The 24,564-nt window shown below is 41.4% G+C and overlaps 1 protein-coding gene across 1 annotated transcript; it reads left to right on the plus strand.

The window, feature by feature from the left end:
* Nucleotides 1-1,806: 1,806 nt before the first annotated feature.
* On the plus strand, nucleotides 1,807-24,241 carry LOC120032715 (beta-glucuronidase-like). Its single transcript, XM_038978908.1, has 12 exons — nucleotides 1,807-2,084; nucleotides 6,910-7,092; nucleotides 7,287-7,468; nucleotides 7,983-8,125; nucleotides 8,357-8,544; nucleotides 10,526-10,678; nucleotides 10,974-11,152; nucleotides 11,515-11,661; nucleotides 20,992-21,076; nucleotides 21,787-21,963; nucleotides 22,302-22,437; nucleotides 23,608-24,241. Exons 1-12 carry the CDS (start codon nucleotides 1,872-1,874, stop codon nucleotides 23,733-23,735), a joined length of 1,914 nt encoding a protein of 637 aa, XP_038834836.1. The 5' UTR covers nucleotides 1,807-1,871; the 3' UTR covers nucleotides 23,736-24,241.
* The last annotated feature ends 323 nt before the right edge of the window (nucleotides 24,242-24,564 follow it).

A 24,564-nucleotide genomic window follows, 5' to 3' on the forward strand; every position in this document is an offset into this window, starting at 1 on the left:
TCGAGACTCTGGCAACAACAGAGGCCGTGTCACAAAGCTACTTGTGTTGCACGACACACATTTATTCTGAGGTCTTGCCTGATAAACTGAAAATAGCAAATCAAGAGTGAATTAAATATTTTTTGGAGCTCGCTAAACATGTTATGATACCCACCTTTGCTCCTTCTGGTAAGTCACGGCCATTCTATGCTTTACAGTTGAAGACTTTACTTACTCAAGATTGGATTCAGGCCGGTGACGCCGTTACATCAACAGTGACATGTTTTGCTAGGGCCCCGGGTTGATTTGAGTTTGTTGCTTCTAGTTAGTACACTGTTGTTGTCATACAAAAGTTAACTAGTAAATTACCACCATAGCTGCAATCCAATATTTATTTGTGCCCTAGACATGGGTTGCACTCCATAGGTTAATGTGATTGTTTCGTCTAAATTACACTAACTTATAACGTTAGTGTCAGAAATACGAAGACATTGCTAAAGTAGGCTAATAATTAGTAGGAAACAACTTTGCCATATTATGTAGTCAAATGTACTTTAGAGATGGCAATGGTGCCATTACTGTTACTAACAAAGTTCATTAAAAATAACTAGCATTGCTGGGTGGTCCTCTCAATCTTAGTTAGCTGGCCAAAGTTGGACTGCATCTAAAGTCTGGCGACCTCACAATCCTAAAAAAAAAGGTTTTCCTACTAATTATTTGCATTCTTTTGAAATGTTAACACATTTCCAAGCCAAATCCCAGTTGTATTGAGGTAGGCTAAAGTCAGCCAGCTACCTAGCTAGGTACTATAGTTAGCTAACATTAGCTATGCTAGCAATGATAGTGAATGATTTTCAAAATATACATAACCAGCAGTCTACGGTCTAGCTATCGGTATACTCACCACCAATGGGGAGCAACGATCTCCAACCATCTATTCTGTAAGGAAGGTCCTTCATACCATAGTTGGCTGTGATTACAGGGGCGGCAGGTAGTCTACTGGCAAGGTAAAACATATATATATAATAATAATAATAATCTGTCGTTTTGTCCCTGAACAAGGCAGTTAACCCACTGTTCCCACTATGCCGTCATTGACAAAAGAATGTGTCCTTAACTGACTTGCCTAGTTAAATCAATAAAATAAAATACCTGGAAGCATGCATTGTCGAACCAGTGCCAAAGGCATGGTTAATCCATATAGGGCTTTTCAGTCTCAGACGGAATGCGTTGGGGGCGATAAAACAACAGAGCCATATTCAATGAAGGGTAACTGAGGGACGATTTCTTTGCACCTGGAGTTATCCAAACCCAACCTTCATTTACTAGTTGTGATACACTCAGGATCCAAACTCCGTTTAAGACGAGACTGACTTGATGACCAAAATTATCCTATTTACACTTCTTAGTAAATTTTGAATAAATGTTTCTGACTCATATCGATATCGTCACATAGGCCGTTTTCAACGGGATTTGTTAGTTTTTAGGGGCAGACGTTCTTTAACCGTTTTAAATTTCAACTTCAAAGGGGGTGACGTTGGCCTTCACAACGATCCCGGTTTAGACTTCTCCATTTTGCACACACATTTCTTGATCTTTATGAGGAGCATCATTAATCGCCTGTGTGAGGCTCTGCGTAGTGGCCAGAGCTAAGCATTGCATTATTGTTGATGCATCGGGAATATTACAACAACAAAAAAATCCACAAAAACAAATATTTGTGGATTAATGCTTAGAAAAATACAATGGTAAAGAAATAGTTTGAGAATGTTAGCATGTTTTGGGAACATTTAAATCAATCAGACTATGATCACGTGACTTATGGCTGGTCGCGTGACGTCTCTTCTGCAAGCATAAAGCTGTTGTTAGCTAATGTGGGAGCTCTAAAAAAAATGGAGGGCTTTAGACGGCTAGTAAAGTATTTTTTATCCCTATCTTCAGTATGGAACGTCGGTCATTTCAAGGACAGTGGGATGCTCTTTCCTCGAGAGTCGTCGTCGCGAGAGATCAAAGAGCTGAATGGACTATGGAACTTCAGGGCCGACCTCTCGCTCAACAGGAACTTGGGCTTTGAACAAGCATGGTACAAAAGTCGCCTTGCAGAGGTATGTAAACATCAATTGGCATTATCTAAATAGACCATAACTATGTAACATGGATATTGTCGTTAATCGTGCTCAAAAGTATGTGCAGGTGGACTACGGGTCTTGCTTGTACATAGTTAGTTATGGGTCGCTATAAATTCCCTTCAATGAGTGGTCGATCTGTTTGGGAAATTTGAATTAAACTTTTATTTGCAGAATGATCTATCTTTAGTATGCAAAAAAACTGTTTAGTAGTCTGTTGCAACTACATAGAGTAAATACATTTTAGTCCAATAAATAAGTTGACATTCACAACTAGAACTGTTTGTTTCGCCAAGTAGTTGCATGTATTTGAGTAGTTATACATTATAACGGCGATATACCATGGCTAGTTTGAAAGGGTCAAAAGCAATGACTGTAATCCTACATGGTGTGGCAGGTAGCCTAGTGGTTAGTATTGGGCCAGTAACAGAAAGGTTGCTTGATCGAATCCCGGAGCTGACAAGGTAAAAATCTGTCATTCTGCAGGTAGTTAACCCACTGTTCCTAGGCCGTCATTGTAAATAAGAATTTGTTCTTATTAACTGACTTGACTAGTTAAACTTAAACTTCATTAACTTCACCTTTATTTAAGAACACACCCCTACTTGCTTGTTTTGCCCACCATGACAAATTTGTTCCAATTAGAAACGACAGGTTGGTTTAGTTCTCTTGGTTTAGTTATAAAATGTGGCTCCTTTGTCTTGTTGTCCTGGCACCACACAGCCTATAGGGAGGAGGTCAGAGACCTGGCAGTCTCATCATTGTCGGTGATCAGGCCTACCACTGTTGTCGTCAGCAAACTTAATGATGGAGTTGGAGTTGTGCTTCGCCACGCAGTCCTGGGTGAGAAGGGAGTACAGGAGGAGACTAAGCACGCACCCCTGAGGGGGCCCTGTGTTGAGGATCAGCGTGGCAGATGTGTTGCTGCCTACCCTTACCACCTAGGTGTGGCCTGTCTGGAAGTCCATGATCCAGTTGCAGAGGGAGTTGTTTAGTCCCAGGGTTCTTAGCTTAATTATGAGCTTTGTGGGCACTATGGTGTTGAATGCTGAGCTGTAGTCAATGAACAGCATTCTCACATAGGTGTTCCTTTTGTCCAGGTGGGAAAGGGCAGTGTGGAGTGTGATTGAGCTTGCATCATCTGTGGCTCTGTAGGGATGGTATGCTAATTGGAGTGGATCTAAGGTTTCTGGGATGATGGTGTTGTGAGCCATGACCAGCCTTTCAAAGCACTTCATGGCTACCAACGTTAGTGCTATGGGGCGGTTGTCATTTAGGCAGGTTACCTTTTTGCTTTCTTTGGCGCAGGGACTATGGTGGTCTGCTTGAAACATGTAGGTATTACAGATTCGGTCAGGGAGAAGTTGAAAATGTCAGTGTAGACACTTGCCAGTTGGTCCACGTGTGCTCTGAGTACACGTCCTGGTAATCTGTCTGGCCCCGCAGCCTTGTGAATGTTGACCTGTTTTAAAGGTCTTGCTCACATCGGCTACGGAGAGCGTTATCACACAGTTGTCCGGAACAGCTGGTGCTCTCATGTATGCTTCAGTGTTGCTTGCCTCGACGCGAGCATAGAAGGCATTTAACCCGTCTGGTAGCTCGCGGTTGGGTTTCCCTTTGTAGTCCGTAATAGTTTGCAAGCCCTGCCAGAGAATCTATGTATGTGTAGAGAGGGATATTTATCGATCAAATTTTCTTATTGTATGCGATATTTTGTTTAAAATAAGGACATTTGCATAAATAAACCGAGCCTATTTGCATATGAGTATATTAACTTAAAGGGGTGGAACAGGGCTGTAACCACCAAACACTTACTCTGTCTATGCCTACCTGCACTGTCTTGTCAAGTTCTGTTGCCTAATTCAACAAGTGTGTGTCAATAGCAGGATACCCTCGGATAAAAAATCAACACGCTTGGCTCTAAATTATTACTTTTTTTCTTCCACAAATTAACACCATCAAAATAAAGTTATTTTCTCTTTCTTGTGATGCAAGTGTCAAGACGTTGTGTTAAATCACCACTGGAGCTTTAATTAGCGTTCTTATAGATTCAACAGAAAGCCAAAGTATTCCATCGAAAACATTTCAGCCATTACAGGGGTATGTTTGACAGGTCATTATAAACATTTCTACGGTCGTAATGTTAAAACGAGAAACGAAAGGCACCGGAAAGAGTATGAAAGTAAAATTTAAAGCAATCAATCCAGAGATTTAAGTGAATTTTGCATACCTCAAACTCAGGAAATGGGTGGCTGGAAAAAGACAGATCCTCAGGTGGGCGGGGCATGCACGTTGCTAGTATCATGAATGTCTTCCCCCCCCCCAAAAAAATATTTACATGAAGATTGACTACAAATATAAAAAATTCTCCATCCACTATAATGGGGATCCTGTTTTCCGCTCACAATTCCTGCAGTTCCGCGGTCGTCTGTCGTGCACACCTTGTCGGAGGCAATTTTTCAACTAACCTGGTTCTTGCAGATACACCTTTCTACCGAATCGAGAACAAAGAAGGTATCTTGTAAATGTCCCTGTTCAGTTGCAGGCGGTTCTCCAAAAACCAGAGAATATTCAGAAAGATGGTAAAAATCCATGTTTTGTATCACGTGAGAAATGCCTCTTGCATGTGTGTAGTTTTTTGTTTGTCACACTGACGCACTGTCATCACAGAGATGACTCTGGGGCCCAAAAGCCCATTTTTTTAGCATGGGCAGCGCCATTGGACTTACACCATTTTGAAGTAGTCAACAGGGTGGGACTTCCTATGGGTTAACGAAGGATCACATAATTCCATCCAAGTCATCAGGAGGGATCAGCCAATGAATTATAGTCGTGAGAAAACATTCCGTAATTGCAGGTGGCAGTAAATCGCCAACCTTGGCTTTATACCTGTTGAAACAACACATTATAGGTGGCAGTATGAAACATTTCAGTTGGTGTACAAACTCGTAGAAGAAAATTGACCAGGCCTACTTCAAAATGGAGATGGCCTCAATGGCGCTGCCCATTCTCTCAGATGCCATAATGGGACATATACTGTTGGGTCCTCTAATTATCTCTATTAGGGATGCACGATATATCGTTGAACGTATCGGAATGGACCGATATTAGCTAAAAATGCCGACATCGGCCCGATGTCTAGTTTAGCGCCGATGTGCAGAACTGATGTCAAAGCTGACGTGCATACCTATATGACGGCAAGTAAAATTTTCCGTTACATGTGCAACACCGCATTCCTAACCTAACCCACAAAGTCTGCTGTGTGGATTGAGCAGTCATTTGAAAGAGTAAGAAAATGTCAGCGAGACAACCCAAAGGCAAAATCCATTAACGCCAAGATGATGGAATTCATTACCCGTTCTGTCGTGGGTAATGTTGGTTTTCGCCGACTGGTCGAGCACTGGTACGCACTACCTATTGCACTATTTTTCGGATCCTGCACTACCAGAGTTGCACAGTAATAACATCACTGCAATTAGCTTCACCACTGACATTTGGACCAGCAATATCAGCCCCATGAGCATGCGGAGTCTGACAGAACAGTGGGTTGTCAAGGATTTCGTACTGAGGAAAGTCGCATTGCATGCTCATGAATGTGCTGGTTGTCATACCGCTGCTGCCATTTCAATGGCATTTGAGAACATGTTTGAAACATGAACATGCTAGCTAGCGCCATTCGAACAACTGACTTGAGAAAAAAGCTCATCAACTGCGCCTGCAGCAGATGTGATACCCTCTATCGGCATTGAAACACCTGGTCAACAAAACTGCCGACACAGGCTGTGAACAAGGGATTCGGTGGCGTTCTCTTTAATGTGTCGCCACCATGCTTGACACCATACAAGGACCGCTACTTCGATGCAGACAAGAAACAGGGTTTACGTGAAATGTTACATACACAGTGACAGTGCGCACAGAGGAAGAGAGGCTACGGACAGACAGAGCTGAAACTTCACTGCTTGACATGTATGATGAAATCCTAGTTAAGAATGAAACGACTGAACAAATGAACAACGAAACAGCACAGCAAGTAAGTGAAAGAAATAGGTTTTAATTGTTTTACTGGTAATGGGGACATACGTAAATGCCAACCAAATAATGTGTGTGTGCGCAACCTTTTTTTATTTAACTATGCGAGTCGGTTAAGAACAAATTCTTATTTGCAATGACAGCCTACCCCGGCGACGACGCTGGGCCAATTGTGCGCTGCCCTATTGGACTCCCAATCACGGCCGGATGTGATACAGCCTAGATTCGACAGGGACTGTAGTAACGCCTCATGCAGTGCCTTAGACCGCGGTGTGTGTTAATTATTTAACTGTACTAGAATGCTTAAAAGGCCACTAAAATTTTAAATATCGGTTATGTTTTGGCATGGAAAATATTGGTGCAACACTAATCTCTATGGCTGTCATTTACTTCTACACGTGGCCGCGTCGCATAGAAACGACTAGAAATGCAAGATGTTTGGTAGCTAAAATGGCGAGGAAACTGTTTTTCTGAATATTCTCTGGTTTTTGGAGAACCACCTGCAATTGAACACGGACATTTTTAAGATACACTTCTGACTCGAGAACAAAAAAAGTATCGGCAAAAACCGACCCTTTCTACTAGCCAAAGTATAATGGTTACTATGGAATAATTCACACATCGCCGCTTAATGTATAGCTAGTATTTTAGCTAATGCTTTGTAAACTCAATAATTCAACATGATTTTAAAGGGATAGCCTGTTTCAAATAATTTGCTCAATTCCTCCCTCTTCTTTTTTTTTCTCTCGCTCTTTACCTGTATTTGTTTATGTAGAGTGGTCCAGTGATTGACATGCCAGTGCCCGCCAGCTACAATGACATCACCCAGGACCCACGGCTGAGGGATTTCATTGGCTGGGTGTGGTACGAGAGAGAAGTGTTGGTACCCTCTGGATGGGTGTCTGAGGGAACCAGAGTTGTGCTGAGAGTTGGGAGTGCACACTACTACTCAGTGGTCGTGAGTATCTCACAAATTTTCTAACACTTCTGCTTAAGTTGCCATTCTGTTTTGCTCGTAGGATAACTCCACAACCTCCTCTCACATGAGTTCATCTGCAATGTACATGCACATCCCTCATTGAAAAAGGTATGATATTGTGTAAAGACTGTCACTCTGGCTACATAGGAATAACAGTATTTCTTCCCTGCCAGTGGGTGAATGGGATCAAAGTGATGGAGCACGAGGGCGGCCATCTTCCCTTTGAGGCTGAGATAGTGGAGGTCCTCCGTAACAACCTAGGTGGGGCCTGCAGGATCACCATAGCTGTCAACAACACCCTGACTCTCCAAACCCTGCCCCCAGGGACTATCCAACATATAGACGACCCCACCAGGTGACGTGATGAAGAGATTTTATATATATATACTTAGCATTGTCAGCATTTCCCAAACTCGGTCCTGGGGACCCCAAGGGGTGCACATTTAGTTTTTTGCCCTAACACTACATAGCTGAATCAAATCATCTTACGTTTGAGTTGATTATTTGTATCAGCTGAGTAATGCTAGGTCCAAAAACAAAATGTAGATCCATATTGCTCTGGCCAAAAACCACACCCACTAGCCCCCCCCCCACAATCAATGTATGTAGAGATCAATAGAGCAGCAGGATTAAATTCAGGATGAGTCGTCACTAGTCCCAGGACAGAGTCTGGGAAACGCTGCGTTATGTTATCATTTTTAAGTTGGGACTAATCTCACATTGCCAGACACACATTTTAAGATTTTCTACAGACCAAACCTAAAATGACAGGTCGAGGCTAACTATCTTTCGATTCCTTTTCTGGTGTTAGGAGGGGAAATCATGTTTTGGATTACAAATGGAGGAAAATGTATGTCTATTGTCTACAGGTATCCTGCTGACTATGTTGTGCAAAACACAAACTTTGACTTCTTCAACTATGCTGGTTTACATCGGCCTGTAATGTTGTATACCACTCCTAAGGCGTATGTGGATGACATCACAGTGCTGACAACCTTTGTTGACAACATTGGTGAGTGCAAAAGAAGAAAACAACAGATTTTCTCATTCAATTGATCACTCATTCAATTATTTAGGCCTGTTCATCCATACCCTTTTCACACTATCGTTCCGACCAAAACTGTACTGACTCGGATATTTCCTTTTCACATTGTCCTTTTCTGCATGATTCCATCAACTATTGAATAGTGTGAAAATGGAACTAGCGTACTAAGGTGTTGGTCTCTTCTGTTCTGTGGCCTAGGTCTGCTCTCCTACCAGGTGTCGGTGCTGGGCAGTCCCAACCCCACGGTGACGGTGACTCTCTCAGACAAAGATGGCCGTTGTGTGGCCTCTTCCACTGGACCCTCTGGGGTCCTCAAAGTAACGGACGCCAACCTGTGGTGGCCGTATCTAATGCATGAGAATCCAGGTTATCTGTATTCTATGGGGGTGAGTTGGGCTGCATTCATAGTTGTATTTAATTAGAGTCTTACTGTTCCTTTATGGTCTTTTTTGTCAAACCTTTTATCAATGCAAACTACTTCAAATGTATTATATGCAGAAATAAAAGTATTCGCAGTTTTTACTCATGTATCACCCTATCCGTGTGATGACTGATTCACAGCTCACATGAACATAGCATCAGTTTGACAACTCAATCACACCACCCACACATCCACTTCCTGTGTTTTTGTAACAAAGGCTACAAAAATTATTTTGTAGCCTTTTCAGAAAGTTGCAAAATGACAGAATGTTCGAAATGTCTTGTACAGCAGATATAATTATATCTGGCTGTCATTGTAAATAAGAATTTGTTCTTAATTGACCTGATTAGTAAAATAAATATGACTCATATAATTTTAAGTTGTGTAAGCTCTATTACATTTCTATTTGCAACGTCCCGAATCTGAACGTTTCACCTAATTAGTGTATTCAGACCCTTTGACCTTTTCCACATTGTGTTAAGTGCAGCCTTATTCTCAAATTGATTACATTGTTTTTTATCTCCCTCATCAATATATACACAATACCCATAATGACAAAGGAAAAACGGGTTTTTAGAAATATTTGCTAATTTATTCAAAATAAAATAACAAATTACTTTTATATAAATAAGTATTCAGACGCTTTGCTATGAGACTGAGATTGAGTTCAGGTGCATCCTGTTTCCATCGGTCATCCTTGATGTTTCTACAACATGATTGGACTCCACCTGTGGTAAATTCTATTCATTGGACATGATTTGGAAAGGCACACACCTGTCTATATAAAGGTCCCACAGTTGACAGTCATGGCAGAGCAAAAACCAAGCCATTATTAGGGTGACGGAATAGTCCGTAGAGCTCCGAGACAGGATTGTGTCGAGCCACATCTGGGGAAGGGTACCCAAAAATTATCATGAAAACCGTGGCCTCCATCATTCTTAAATGGAAGAAGTCTCTAACAAGACTCTTCCTAGAGCAATCGGGGGAGAAGGGCCTTGGTCAGGGAGGTGACCAAGAACCCGATTGTCAATCTGACAAGCTCCAGAGTTCCTCTGTGGAGATGGGAGAACCTTCCAGAAGGACAACCATCTCTGGAGCACTCCACCAATCAGGCCTTTATGGTAGTGGCCAGACAGAAGTCGCTCCTCATTAAAGGCACATGACAGCCCACTTGGAATTTGCCAAAAGCTACCTAAAGGACCCTTTACTCAGTACTTTGTTGAAGCACCTTTGGAAACAATTACACCATGAGAAACAAGATTCTCTGGTCTGATGAAACCAAGCTTGAACTCTTTGAATGCCAAGCATCACGTCTTGAGGAAACCTGGCACCATCCCACGATGAAGACCATCATGCGGTGGAGATATATCTTTCAGGGACTGGGAGACTAGTCAGGATCGAGGGAAAGATGTACAGAGGTCCTTGACGAAAACCTGCTCAGGACCTCAGACTGAGGCGAAGGTTCACCTTCCAACAGGAAAACGATCCTAATCACACAGCCAAGACAACGCAGGAGTGGCTTCAGGACAATAGCCCGGACTTGATCCTGATCAAACATCTCTGGAGCGACGTTCCCCATCCAACCGGACAGAGCTTGAGAGATTCTGCAAAGAATAATGGGAAGAACCACCCAAACACAGGTGTGCCAAGCTTGTCGCTCCTACCCAAGAAGACTCGAGGGTGTAATCATTGCCAAAGGTGCTTCAACAAAGTATGGAGTAAAGGGTCTGAATACTTTTATGTAAATGTGATATTTCAGTTTTTTAATACATTTGCCAAAATTTCTAAATGTGTTTTTGCTTTCACTATGGGGTATTGTGTGTAGATTGATAAGGGGGGGACGGGACTATTTAATCCATTTCAAAATAAGGCTGTAACGTAACAAAATGTGGGTAAAGTCGAGGTCTGAATATTTTCCAAATGCACTGTACATCCCTCATTGCCAGGTTCACATGACAACAAGTGGTGAGGGTTCTGTCTATGAGGATGTGTATGCTCTGCCTGTGGGCATCCGCACTGTGCAGGTCACCAACACACAATTCCTCATCAACAACAAACCCTTCTATTTCCATGGAGTCAACAAACATGAGGATGCTGATGTGAGTACTGAGTAGTACCATTAGAGGGCAGCGAACTCTGAACCAGAAAAGTGGGCAGTGTGTCAGTTTTGTATTGTGTATGCAACTGACTTCCAGCAGGTGTTCAGTCATATTTGCCAAGGAATTTAAGCAATAAAGAAGGTTGAAGTGGCATATACGTTCTTATCTGATTAGGTTCTCAGTGTTTAGAATAAACACTTTTTTGTTATCTGGTTTTATGCGTATGGGACTCTGTAATTCAATAGAAATTGGTCTGTGTCAACTGTCTGTTCTCATTGCTTGCCGTGTGTGTCAGATCCGAGGCAAAGGCCTGGACTGGCCGCTGATGGTGAAGGATTTCAACCTGTTGAAGTGGCTGGGTGCCAACTCGTTCAGGACCAGCCACTACCCCTACGCTGAGGAGATATTGCAGATGGCAGACCGCCATGGCATCGTGGTCATCGACGAGTGTCCCGGGGTGGGCATCAAAGATATGTAAGTCATCGTCATAGTGACAGTTGCGGTTCCTGTGACCTCTCTGAAGGGTCAGTTAAAGGTTACACGGTCACCAGGTGTCAGCAACGTTTGATGAGAACCTCAAGGTGTTCTTTCGCACAATGAGTGTGCCAGTCATTTTTTAAGATACTTTTATTTAAGCCTGTCCTTTTTTTGCTTGCAAGTCTAAACCATTAACTACTCTGTTTCAAATGGACCATTATTGGCAAGTTTATATACAGCATTGAACTTTTAAAATATTATCAATGCTCTGCCAATACATCATCATTAAAGTCTAGCATCAAGTCAGGTCTTCTGTGTCTCTGGGACATCCTAATCCTATCCTGTCTCTTGTCCCCCAGCCGTAGTTTTGGGAATGCCTCCCTGTCGCATCACCTGGCGGTCATGGATGAACTGGTGAGGAGGGACAAGAACCACGCCTCCGTGGTCATGTGGTCTGTAGCCAATGAGCCGGCCGCTGAGATGCCCCCTGCTGGATTCTATTTCAAGTAAGAGAATGTTAGCATTCATTCACATTCCATAAATGTGCATCCTTGTTACTTAAAATGAACATTCACGTCATGCAAGAGTGACATTGTAGTGAACAAGGACTGTTAGTTACACTGAAACTCTTAGTTCTCACATTTCCAAACGAGGTAGCCCTTTACGCTTACAGCCCAGCCTGTTTACAGTATGAAAATTGCATATTTGGTCAATAATAAGGACCTAAATTGGAACACGATGAATGTACAGTAACATATTATAAATGTCAGTGTCAGCTTTACAGCACTGTATGGGATTCAACTAACATACATTTTAAATGTGCGCACCACACACAACCAGAAAGATGCCCCCTCCTGTTAATTGGGTTACTTTTGAAAAATAATTGAGTGAGGAGTGCTGTAAATCAGGAAGACAGTGTTCTGAAAGATTAGACGTTGAGGATTATAATAAACACCGCTTTCATGTCATACAAGTGAACCACACATCCGTGAGTCCAAATGTGCTCTTCACATTTCCATATTATAAAACTCATGTCATTTACAGTATCAAAGTGTTATAATCGTTGTGCTAGATGTACAGTCACAAGGATGACATGGTGTCATACCCTAGGTTGTTCTGAACAGAATGCCACAAGTCCCTAGCAACAGATTCAGCCCTGCCCACAAAGGGTAAAAAAAAAAAGTAATCTCTCAGTGAAATACATTTATTTTAGTACTGCGCTAAATTACTTCATATGTTATGTTTAAGAGTTTATGCCTGATCTGTGATGCGTTTAGCCAGCAAGTCAAATAAAAAAAAAAATATATATACTTTTACAACTTATTTTAAGTTACAAAGCCGAGATGGTAAAATGCTAATTCATTGGCAATAACTGCATGCACTCTGTAAAAACGTACGCAGCAAGCTTGTCTGTATCTAGTGTGAGTGAACATTATGATGAATTGAATATATTTTTACTGGCTCTGCTCTTCTTGACTCATTCAGTGACAATACATCTTTTGACTCCTCTGTTCGAGTCAGTAATGCCCAAAGCAAGTCTTCCTCTGACACCGCCTGGCATAGAGGTCCTGGATGGCAGGAAGCTTGGCCCAAGTGATGTACTGGGCGACTATACCAGGCGACTATGCAACCAGTCAGGATGGTGCCGCTGTAGAACCTTTGGAGGATCTGAGGACCCATAACAAATCTAAGTCTCCTGAGGGGGAATAGGTGTTTGGACCATGATAGTTTGTTTATGTGGACACAAAGGAACTTGGTGCTACAGCCCTGTCGACGTCAATGGGGACGTGCTCGGCCTTCCTTTTCCTGTAGTCCGCTATCAGATCCTGAGTCTTGATCACGTTGCGGGAGGGGTTGTTTTGTTGGAACCACACTGCCAGGTTTCTGACCTTCTCCCTATAGGCGGTTTCATCGTTGTTGTAGATCAAGCCTACCACAATTGTGTCATCGGCAGAGTTAATGATGGTGTTGGAGTCGTGCTTTGCCAATCAGTCGTGTGTGTGAACTGGGAGTACAGAAAGGTACTAAGCACACACCCCTGAGGGACCCCCATATTGAGGATCAGGGTGTTGTTGCCTAACCTTACCACCTGGGGGTGGCCTGTCATGAAGTCCTGCATCCAGTTGCAGAGGGAGGTGTTTAGTCCCAGGGTCCTTAGGTTAGTGGTGAGCTTTGTGAGCACTATGGTGTTGATCTCTGAGCTGTAGTCAATGAACAGCATTCTTACATAGGTGTTCCTTTTGTCCAGGTGGGAAAGGGCAGTGTGGAGTGCGACTGAGATTGCGTCATCTGTGAATCTGTAGGGGCGGTATGCGAATTGGAGTGGGTCTAGGGTTTCCGGGATGATGGTGTTGTGAGCCATGACCAGCCTTTTTAAAAGCACTTCATGGCTACCGTTGGTCGTTTAGGCAGGTTACCTTCGCTTTCTTGGGCACAGGGACTATGGTGGTCTGCTTGAAACATGTAGGTATTATAGACTCGGTCAGGGAGAGGTTGAAAATGTCAGTGAAGACACTTGCCAGTTGGTTCGCGCATGCTCCTGAGTACACGTCCTGGTAATCCGTGAATGTTGACCTGTTTTAAAGGTCTTGCTCACATCGGCTACGGGGAGCGTGATCACACAGTCGTCCGGAACAGCTGGTGCTCTCTTGCATGCTTCAGTGTTGCTTGCCTCAATGCGAGCATAAAAGGCACTTAGCTCATCTGGTAGGCTCGCGTCACTGGGCAGCTTGCGGCTGGGTTTCCCTTTGTAGTCCGTAATAGTTCACAAGCCCTCCACATCCGAGAGTCAGAGCCAGTGTAGTAAGATTCAATCTTAGTCCTGTATTGATGCTTTGCATGTTTGATGGTTCGTCTGAGGGCATAGCAGGATTTCTTATAAGCGTCCGGATTAGTGCCCTGCTTCTTGAAAGTGGCAGCTCTATCCTTTAGCTCGGTGCGGATGTTGCCTGTAATCCATGGCTTCTGTTTGGGATATGTGCGTATGGTAATTGGGTACATCGTCGATGCACTTATTGATGAAACCGGTGGCTGAGGTGGTATACTCCTCAATGCCATTGGAATATGCACCGTGGTTCTTCCAGTCTGTGCTAGCAAAACAGTCCTGTAGCGTCCGCATCATCTGACCACTTCCTTATTGAGCGAGTCACTGGTATTTCCTGCTTTAGTTTTTGCTGGTAAGCAGGAACCGGGAGGAAATAATTATGGTCAGATTTGCCAAATAGAGGGTGAGGGAGAGCTTTTTACGTGTCTCTGTGTGGAGTAAAGCTGGTCTGTATATATAATAAAAATAATAAAAATCCTCTCTGGTTGCACTTTTGACATGCTGGTAGAAATGTAGTAACACAGATTTCAAGTTTCCCTGAATTAGTCCCTGGCCAGTAGGAGCGCCGCTTCTGGATGAGCATTTTCTTGTTTGCTTATAGACAGCTAAGTAAAATATAGATGGTGTGGTCTACAGTTTATCATGAGGTACTCTACTTCAGGTGAGCAATACCTCAAGACCTCCTTAATATTAGACATTGCGCACCAGCTGTTATGGACAAATAGACACACACCACCTCCCCTTGCCAGATGTAGCTGTTCTGTCAACAGCCAGTGAAACTGCAGGGCGCCAAATTCCAAACAGAAATCCCATAATTTAAATTCCTCAAACATACAAGTATTTTACACCATTTTAAAGCTACACTTGATGTAAATTCCAGCCAAAGTGTCCAATTTCCAAAAGGTTTTAACGACGAAAGCACACCAAACGATTGTTAGGTATGAGCCAAGTCACAGAAAAAGACAGCCATTTTTTCAGCCAAAGAGAGCGGTAACAAAAAGCAGAAATAGAGAGAATTAATCACTAACCTTTGATAATCTTCATCAGATGACACTCATAGGACTTCATGTTACACAATACAAGTATTTTTTGTTCGGTGAAGTTCATATTTATATCCAAAAATCTGAGTTTAGGCAAGACGCTACTGTATCACTTGGCAAAAAGACTGAGAAAATGCAGAGCGCCAAATTAAAATTAATTACTATAAAAATCAAACTTTCATTAAATCACACATGAAAGATATTAAATTAAAGCTACACTGGTTGTGAATCCAGCCAACATGTCAGAATTCAAATAGGCTTTTCAGCGAAAGCATACGATGCTATTATCTGAGCATAGCACCATATTAAACAAAAGAGAGAACATTTCAACCCTGCAGGCGCGACACAACGCAGAAATAAAAATATAATTCATGCCTTGCCTTTGACGAGCTTCTGTTGTTGGCACTCCAATATGTCCCATAAACATCACAAATGGTCCTTTTGTTCGATTAATTCCGTCTATATATCCAAAATGTCCATTTATTTGGCGCGTTTGATCCAGAATAACACCGGTTCCAACTTGCTCAAACGTGACGAGAAAATATCTCAAAGGTTACCTGTAAACTTTGCCAAAAAATGTCATACTACTTTTGTAATACAACTTTAGGTGTTTTTTCACGTTAATGATCGATAAATTTGAAGACGGGATGATATGTGTTCAATACAGGATTAAATCGATATGTAGCATGCCTTCTGTTTGATTGAAGCGCATGTCCAGGACACCTGGAGTGCCTCGACTTCAAGATGGCCGTATTTCTTCATTACACAAAGGAATAACCTCAACCTATTTCTCAGGACTGTTGACATCTAGTGGAAGCTGTAGGAACTGCAAGCAATTTGCTTAGAAATCTGGTTTCCCAATGAAACCTCATTGAAAAGACAGTGACCTCAACAACAACAAAAAATCTGAATGGTTTGTCCTCTGGGTTTTGCCTGCCAAATAAGTTCTGTTATACTCAGACATGATTCAAACAGTTTTAGAAAACACCCTGATGTTTCTATCCAAATCATCTACTAATAGTATGCATATCTTATCTCCTGGGGATGAGTAACTGGCAGTTGAATTTGGGTATGCTTTCCATCCAAATGTGAAAATGCTGCCCCCTACCCTAGAGAAGTTAAACAATAATGCAATGTGGTGTTGTAGGATAACTGCCCCAGATTTTTGAGCAGTGTGTCACGTCTTCACTGTTCTTTCTTGCACAATGATCACCTAGACTCTCCTCTGCCTATCAGCTATTCCTATTTGATCTTGTCGGTTCAAATTGAAAATTGATGCAGCTTTGAATGCTTTTGTGTGGTATAATTGGTAGTTAGCCTATTGCATATCTGGACAAACTATCCACAATTGTTACTATGAATGGTGGATAGAGGGCAGGATAGACCGTTAGACTGAGACTATACTGACCTGTGGTATAGTAAAAGTTATACACTATGCTTTTCCGTGTGCGAAGGGAAGTACCAAAGCACCTTGATATAGGGGAAGCGCATGCAAGCTGATGAGGAAATTTGGCTAGGATGGAGAAAATTATATAGTAAAAGCTCATGTTAACCAGGGGAAAAAAACACCCTACCCACCCGTGCCTTTATTTATTTTTTAAACACAACCCTCCCCAAAGCAAAAAATATAGCTTGTTAATCTTATGGCTGCAAGGGAAAGTATTGAGTAGCCAGTTAAATCGTGCCCATTTCAAACGGCCTCGTACTCAATTCTTGCTCGTACAATATGCATATTATTATTATTATTGGATAGAAAACACTCTCTAGTTTCTAAAACCGTTGGAATTATTTCTCTGAGTGAAACAGAACTCCTTCTGCAGCACTTTTCCTGACCAGGAAGTGGAATGTCAGAAATCGATGCTCTGTTCAACTTCTTGCCTATACATGGGCATAAGACGTAAGAGCCTACGTACATTTCATACACCTTCCCCTGGTTGGTCAAGAGGTGGTGAGAAAAAAAAAATTGTGTTTATCTTGGTCTAAGGTGGAATAAAAGCTCTTTCTTTGACGTGACCGTCCACTTCCGGTTTCTGGAGCGCGCAAAGGGGACATGGATTTGGCTTCTTTTTAGCTGTCGTTATGAACGAATAACTTCTCTGTCTTAGATTTTTTTTGATACATGTGTCCATATCATCGTAAAGTATGTTTTTTCAATATAGTTTAATCAGATTATTGAAATTTTTTCGGGAGTTTTGCCGTGATCCGTTCTCTGACTTTGATTACGTTGGAGATATATGTAGCACTTGGCAAGTGCCCATGCTAAATGAAGAGGGGAATTTGCCGTTCCAGTTCAAAACGACTTTTCTGGACAAAGAACACCTTGTCCAACATTCTGACGAAAGATCACCAAAAGTAAGAAACATTTTATAATGCTATTTCTAATATCTGTCGTGCATGTGAACTGGTCGTGGGCGCCCAAGTGTTTCTGGCTATTGTGGCTACGCTAATATAGCGCTACATTTTGTTTTCGCTGTAAAACATTTAATAAATCGGAAATATTGTCTGGAATCACAAGATGCCTGTCTTTCAATTGCTGTACACTATGTATTTTTCTGAAATGTTTTATGATGAGTAATTAGGTATTTGACGTTGGTGTCTGTAAATATTATGGCTGCTTTCGGTGCAATTTCTGATTGTAGCTGAAATGTAAACTATGATTTATACCTGAAATATGCAAATTTTTCGAACAAAAAATACGCTATACATAAATATGTTATCAGACTGTCATCTGATGAAGTTGTTTCTTGGTTAGTGGCTATTTATTTCTTTATTTGGTCGAATTTGTGATAGCTAGTGATGGAGTAAGAAACTGATGGAGTTAGAAAAGTGGTGTCTTTTGCTAACGTGGTTAGCTAATAGATTTACATATTTTGTCTTCCCTGTAAAACATTTTAAAAATCGGACATGTTGGCTTGATTCACAAGATGTGTACCTTTCATATGCTGTATTGGACTTGTTAATGTGTGAAAGTTAAATATTTAAAAAAAAATATCTTTTGAATTTCGCGCCCTGCACTTGAGCTGGATGTTGTCATAAGTGTACCGGTGTCGGGCTGCAGCCCAAACAGGTTAAACTGCCCATATTTTGGACCAACCCTCCCACCCAGTAAATTGAACTTTCCCTAGCTAATATCGATGAGGCAAAACTATAAAAAGAGGAACGTTCATCAAGTGTCATGACTCATGCATGTTATGTATACCTAGCTATATTTAGGGTGTCCACCCACTCTGCCAAGAGTTGGCGAAAAATGCACTTTGATAACATTTCACTTCCTTATGTTATGAAATACATCTTAACAAGACAAATATGGTTAATGTTCTGACTCATTCAGTGGGGTCTTTCTCTAACATATCATTAACCTTTTGTTCAAAAAGTAATGTTTCATAACCTAATACATCTGATAATAAACACCAAGCTCTATTGACGGTGTAGCATTCTTGACGAAACCTTTGTGGATTTCACATTTTATGGTCGTCTTCTAAGTTGTTTCCGCGGGTCGCAAAAATGTACATTTTTGAACTGACTTAAATGTTAAAGGCTTTGAAAATAAACCGTGCGGTACACTGTGCTCATTTTGACAATTCACTGCATTATAGTTTTCTGATCACTTTTTTTCCCATTTTCTTTTCTCCATCTGGAATCCATTGATTTAGTCCCCCTAATTTTAAAGGGTAAAAACTCCAATACATTTGGAATGGATTATGATAGACGTATGTACCAGTGGTTTTCTTATAGGATTTCTTATAGGATTATCTACACTTAACATTTTTACACATTGGTCAAAATGTATTTTTGATTGGGCACCCTACTATATAGCTTGAGTCAAGGCAGAAGCAGTGTTACTCTTCATCAGCATCAATCAAAAAATATTTGTGAAAACGACAGCACCACTTTGTGCAATTCGAAGACCCGAGCCAGCTAGTTGTCGTCGTTGACCGATCAGGTTTGCGCAGCCGAAAGTGAGTGATCTAGCTATTGAGCATTTTGAACGTGAGAACTTTCAAGCAAGCTAGCTAACTATTTTCAAATTGGGCATTTCTTTCATAACCCATCTAGCTAAGTTTGCTTTATCTAGCCTGCATTACACTTTTTGCCTTGTTGTTTGAGCTGTAATGCTAGTTAACTATGCAGTACCAACCTGCCTAGCTGCCCATCTAATCAGCTAGGTAGCTAATTCTAGTACAGAAAATACATTCTTCAAGTTGAATGAATATGATTTTAAACCTAAAAATATAGCATGTTAATTTCAAGAAAAACACATGTAAGTGAATGGGTTTTCCAACGTTCTGAAACTTTCTCTACCCTTCATGGTCATTGCTAAGCTAAACTTATTTAAATTTTTTTCATTTTACCTTTATTTAACTAGGCAAGTCCGTTAAGAACAAATTTTTATTTACAATGATGGGGGAACCCGGACGACACTGAGCCAACCTATAGGATTGTGCGCCGACCTATAGGATTCCCAATCCCGGCCGGATGTGATACTACAGTCCCTTTTTCGTATCCAGGCTGTGACGCCTCTTGCACAAAGATGCAGTGCCTTAGAATGCTGTGCCACTTGTGAGCCCACTAAACAATGGGCCTCACGTCATTGACACAAACCTGTCTTCCTCCATTCTGAAGAAAATTTGCGGTGGAACACACACCTGAATACACTCAGCTCCATTTTATGTGCACCAAAATTGCAATCTTATTCTCTGAAGTGCCTTGTGAAAACCGTGTAAGATCAGATTTCATAACTTTCATATTCCATATTGGCTATAGCCTATTTTATCAAATTATGCCCACCTGACCCAGATTGCGATTTATACTAGACTGTTTTTGGATTGCGTAAACAACAGTATTTGTGTAATGGTGGGGGATGCAGGGCTGGGTTCCAAACAAAGTGTTCTTGCTTCAGTTCCTCAACAGCACAGCTAGGAGAGCTTATAGAAGCACAACCATTTCGAGCTCTTCCTTGCATTAAAATTACTTAAACTGTGCACACTTTGGAGAGGTGTGTGTGTGTGTGTGTGGCCACTTGGAGACACCAGTTAAAATTACAAGGGTTTGAGTAAGAAGTTTTTCATCTTATGTTGCACCTACCCCCAAATTTTCCATTAATTATTATTCTACTGAATGTTTGCAGCGTTTGTCGATAACGAAATAAAACCAAAGTGCAGTAAATGTAAGATGCACATAAAATCAACAGTAATGTTTGGATTCAGTCTTGTCAGGTGAACTGTTGTCCTCACCATTGGTCTAATACTTTACATTCATTACCCATAATCTCCAAAGTGTTCCAATTGCTACCATGGTTTTGAATATGCTTCTCATATTTCTCCTGTTAAAAACATTTCAACATGGTCCAAGTTCCCTGAGTGTAAAGGGTTAATAGTGAAGTCATAAGGGAAGGGAAAAGGAGCATAATGTATATATTGTAGGCTGTGTTCTTATTGTGGAGCAGCTTTTAGAATGGAGGGAAGGCTACAATTACCCAAGTATTTTTTGGTATTTGCTTTACATCTAGAAAACCCAAGTAAACAAACTAAGTCGGTGGTGGGTGTGTGTGCATTGTGCATGCTTGTTCATTAGATGGTAGAGATGGATTTTTATGAGTCTGAACATGTCTTGGTAGAATGCCATTACTGGCCTGTGGAATGCATCAGAGTAGTACTTAACAGAGCATTAACAGGTGTAGCTCAGGCCAGGGAGTGACTGGCAGAAATGGACGGGCACACAGCAGGAATTTCCTCATACAGTTCATTGCCATTTACAATACTTATTAACTATGTGTTGTGGTCATAGTCAACAAAGAGAGCCTGATGCGATGAGATGGAGTCATTTTATACTTGTTTAAAATTATTTCCTTCTTCCTGGTCCTTTCTCCTGTACTCATCCGTCTCTGTATCCCTACCTCAACCCTCTGATCCCTTACCCCATCTTGGAACAGTAAACAATTGCTCTCTGTTTATATTTTTGTGTCTTTTCAGGACACTGATAGCGCATACCAAATCTCTGGACCCAACTCGACCTGTCACCTTTATCACAGACAGTAACTTTGCCAGGGACAAAGGGGTGAGACTTCACTGTTTCTTTTATGTTTATGAAGGATTCTTTCTTCATAGAACTATGGCTCTCTCAATTCATTTTTCCTCACATCCTCTCTCACTTCCTTCTCAAAACACATTTGAGGAGGTCAGAGGGAGAATTTTGGACCTTTTCCTCCAATGCGCTTTGAGAAGAGGATGCAAGGAATTGATGAAAGACCAACTGAAAAAAAGTCAGTAGTCTTTAGTCTCCCTTTTTGACTGTGCTTGATTCTAAAGCCCTTGTTGGAATATATGTAGGGCTATTTTGAAGGCATACCTATGCCCTGATTCAATATTGTCTTACTGCTTACTGAGGTCTGACTCTGCAGCCACAGTGACTCCCTGCTGCAAAGTCTAAGAGGAATTTAACAGAATTTCTGGGGAAGTTCTACTCCAACTATCCAGACAGTAGTTGATCAGTGGTGCCACTTAGTGACTAAGCTAAGCACATCAATTATCATTCAAATTCCATTCATTACAATGGGAATTCAATGAAAATGTATTTTGTAACACCAACATTGTATCTATAGTTCTAGCTTTTTAGGCTTATTTCTCCTCACATTGAAACCTGATTTCATACCCAGGCTCCATCCATCAACTATGACATTTAAATGTCATACATTACAATGAAAATGTATTGAACACGGTTTACCCTGTATTTCTGCTCTTCTCATATTGAACCCGGTCTTTCCCCAGGCTCCCTATGTGGATGTGATCTGTGTTAACAGTTACTTCTCCTGGTACCACGACCCAGGTCACCTGGAGGTCATCCCCTTCCAGCTCAACACCCAGTTTGAGAACTGGTACGGGAAGTACCAGAAACCCATCATCCAGAGTGAATATGGAGCCGACGTGGTTCCAGGACTACACACGGTGAGTGTTCCAGAACTTCTTTGTTCTTGCAGAACCTCTTCCATGTCATTTCCTCACAGGACAGAAACAGACTTAAAAGGACGTAAGGTATAAGGTAAACACGTGTGTATTTGCTGAGATTTCATGGTCTCTGAGGCGAACAATGGTCTGGATACCAGTTTTTCAAATATGCTTGAACAATTTGTCAAACACCTACCCAGGCTAGAACACAAGTTGAAACCTAAGTGGTTTAGCTTGAATGATCAACCCACATCTCTTTTGTAAAATAGACTTTGTCTCAATGAGAACCTGTAGAAACAAAAGTTAAATGAAAAGCCACATTTTTATGTTCCCCACAGGATCCTCCCATGATGTTTACTGAGGAGTACCAGAAGATGGTCTTACAGAACTACCATGATGTGTTTGACCAAAAGAGGAAGGAGTATGTCATTGGAGAGCTCATCTGGAACTTTGCTGACTTCATGACAGCACAAAGTAAGGAGGAATCAGTACAAATCTATAGTAGTAGAGTTTATTGAAATTGTCAGAACAACCATTCTTGTTAAATATACAATTGAAGCTGGTTGTCATACCTTTGCTTGTTTAGTTTTGTGTATATTGAACAGAAATGACAAACTCCTTCATGACTAGGTAAGGAAAAAGGGAGCAGTAGCACAAATGGTTAGTAATGTGATGGTGGGGTAATAGAATGCTGAAAGTAGGCCAGTGCTTGAAAAGGTGCTAGTATTTATGTGAAATGTATTTAAAGCTCCCAGTGTTGGGTAAGTTCAGCCAGCAGGAGTGGGTGTAGCACACCAGGAGGGTTCATTCTTACTCTTAGACAGGCCACTCCCCCCACACTGTATATAGATTTTCTTCAACTGTGTTATTGACTGTATGTTTTGTTTATTCCATGTGTAACTGTGTTGTTGTATATGTCGAACTGCTTTGCTTTATTCTTGGCCAGGTCGCAGTTGTAAATGAGAACTTGTTCTCAACTTGCCTACCTGGCTAAATCAAGGTGAAAATAAATACAAAAATATTGGGTTGACTCGTGTACTGGAGGCAGCTCTGCAGAGTGGTCACTAGCTGGCACTGCCACAAAGTCATAACATCTGATTTTAAACCTAACCCTAACTTTAAGGACACGGCTAACCCTAATGCCTATCCCTAACCTTAAATGAGGACCAAAAAGCTATTTTGTTTTCATGAATTTTTACTGTATAGACAGTTTTGACTTTGTAGCTGGCCCATCTAGTGGAAACCAATCAGTTATGCTTCCAGGACAAGAATCATGACCATAAACATCAACATGCCACTACCCCAGTGCCAAGTTAGACCAGCATTCAAGAATACCATGTTGACACTGCTGGTCTTAAACATATTACCCACCCACTCCTCACTTTACATGCTGGTCTGGCACCATGTGTATACAGGGGAGTGAACATAATGTACTGTTTGAAGCAAGACCTTATCCCGTGTAGACAATCTCCAAGAGAAAGCAGAAGCTGTCTGTTCCTTTTCCACCTAATACAACAATGGTGTTGAATTTGGCGACCGTAAGAAAGTAATGTACAGATCTATAGGCTTTATACTTTTAAATGGCTGAAACAAACATACACATTTTGTTCAGGAAATTAACCTTTTCTCTTCCCATCTCTGCAGCGGTGACCCGTGTGGTGGGCAACAAGAAGGGCATCTTCAGTCGGCACAGACACCCCAAAGCTGGCGCCTTCCTCCTGAGAGAGAGGTACTGGAGGCTAGCCAATGAGACGGGCCTACTGCCCTTCTGAGCTAGGTACCCCTGATGCACCTGGGTCGTATTCATTAGTGCAAATACCCTCACTTCGTAACAAAACATTTTAGCTATTGGACAAGTCCAGGTAGTCCTTCTGTTTTGTTCTGTTTGGTACCTAATGAACACAACCCTGTATGGGGGACAAACCCACGACTCAGAACCGTGTCTTATGACAACTACAATGCTCAGAAGACCACATCAGATTATTACCAGAACCAACCTCACTGGATCTTGGCTGAGTATTTGTCTTCCTCTGTTTTTAATTCAGGAATCAACCCCATTTTATGCATGAATGTAAATCATGATGATGTTCTGTGTCAAATGAATGGGAATGTGATGTATGAAAAATGTATGTGGATTTTTCTTAGAATGCTTGCTGGCTCAATGTTAAGACTTCACCCATTTGACTTTTTCCAGATTGTTGTTACAGCCTGAATTTAAAATGGATTCAATTTAGTTTTTTTCACTGGCCTTGACACAATAACCCATAATGTCAAAGTGGAATTATGTTTTTAGAAATTGTTACAAATTAAAAGCTGAAATGTCTTGAGTCAAGTATTTAACCCATTTTGTTATGGCAAGCCTAAATAAGTTCAGAAGTAAAAATGTGCATATCAAGTCACAGGTTGCATGGACTCACTCTGCAATAGTGTTTAACATGATTTTTGAATGACTACTGCATCTCTGTACCCAACACATGCAATTATCTGTAAGGTCCCTCAGTCAAGCAGTGAATTTCAAATGGATTCAACCACAAAGACCAGGGAGGTTTTCCAATGCCTCACAAAGGGCACCTATGGTAGATGGGTAAAAAAAACAGACAT

This window comes from Salvelinus namaycush, chromosome 3 (assembly GCF_016432855.1).
Source record: "Salvelinus namaycush isolate Seneca chromosome 3, SaNama_1.0, whole genome shotgun sequence".
In the NCBI taxonomy this organism is placed as follows: Eukaryota; Metazoa; Chordata; class Actinopteri; order Salmoniformes; family Salmonidae; genus Salvelinus; species Salvelinus namaycush.

Coding starts and splice junctions, on each gene's coding strand:
- LOC120032715 (XM_038978908.1), top strand. CDS start 1,872: ATGGAGGGCTTTAGACGGCTAGTAAAGTATTTTTTATCCCTATCTTCA. Junction 8,545..10,525: donor GTTATCTGTATTCTATGGGG/GTGAGTTGGGCT, acceptor CCTCATTGCCAG/GTTCACATGACAACAAGTGG. Junction 11,153..11,514: donor GGGGTGGGCATCAAAGATAT/GTAAGTCATCGT, acceptor CTTGTCCCCCAG/CCGTAGTTTTGGGAATGCCT.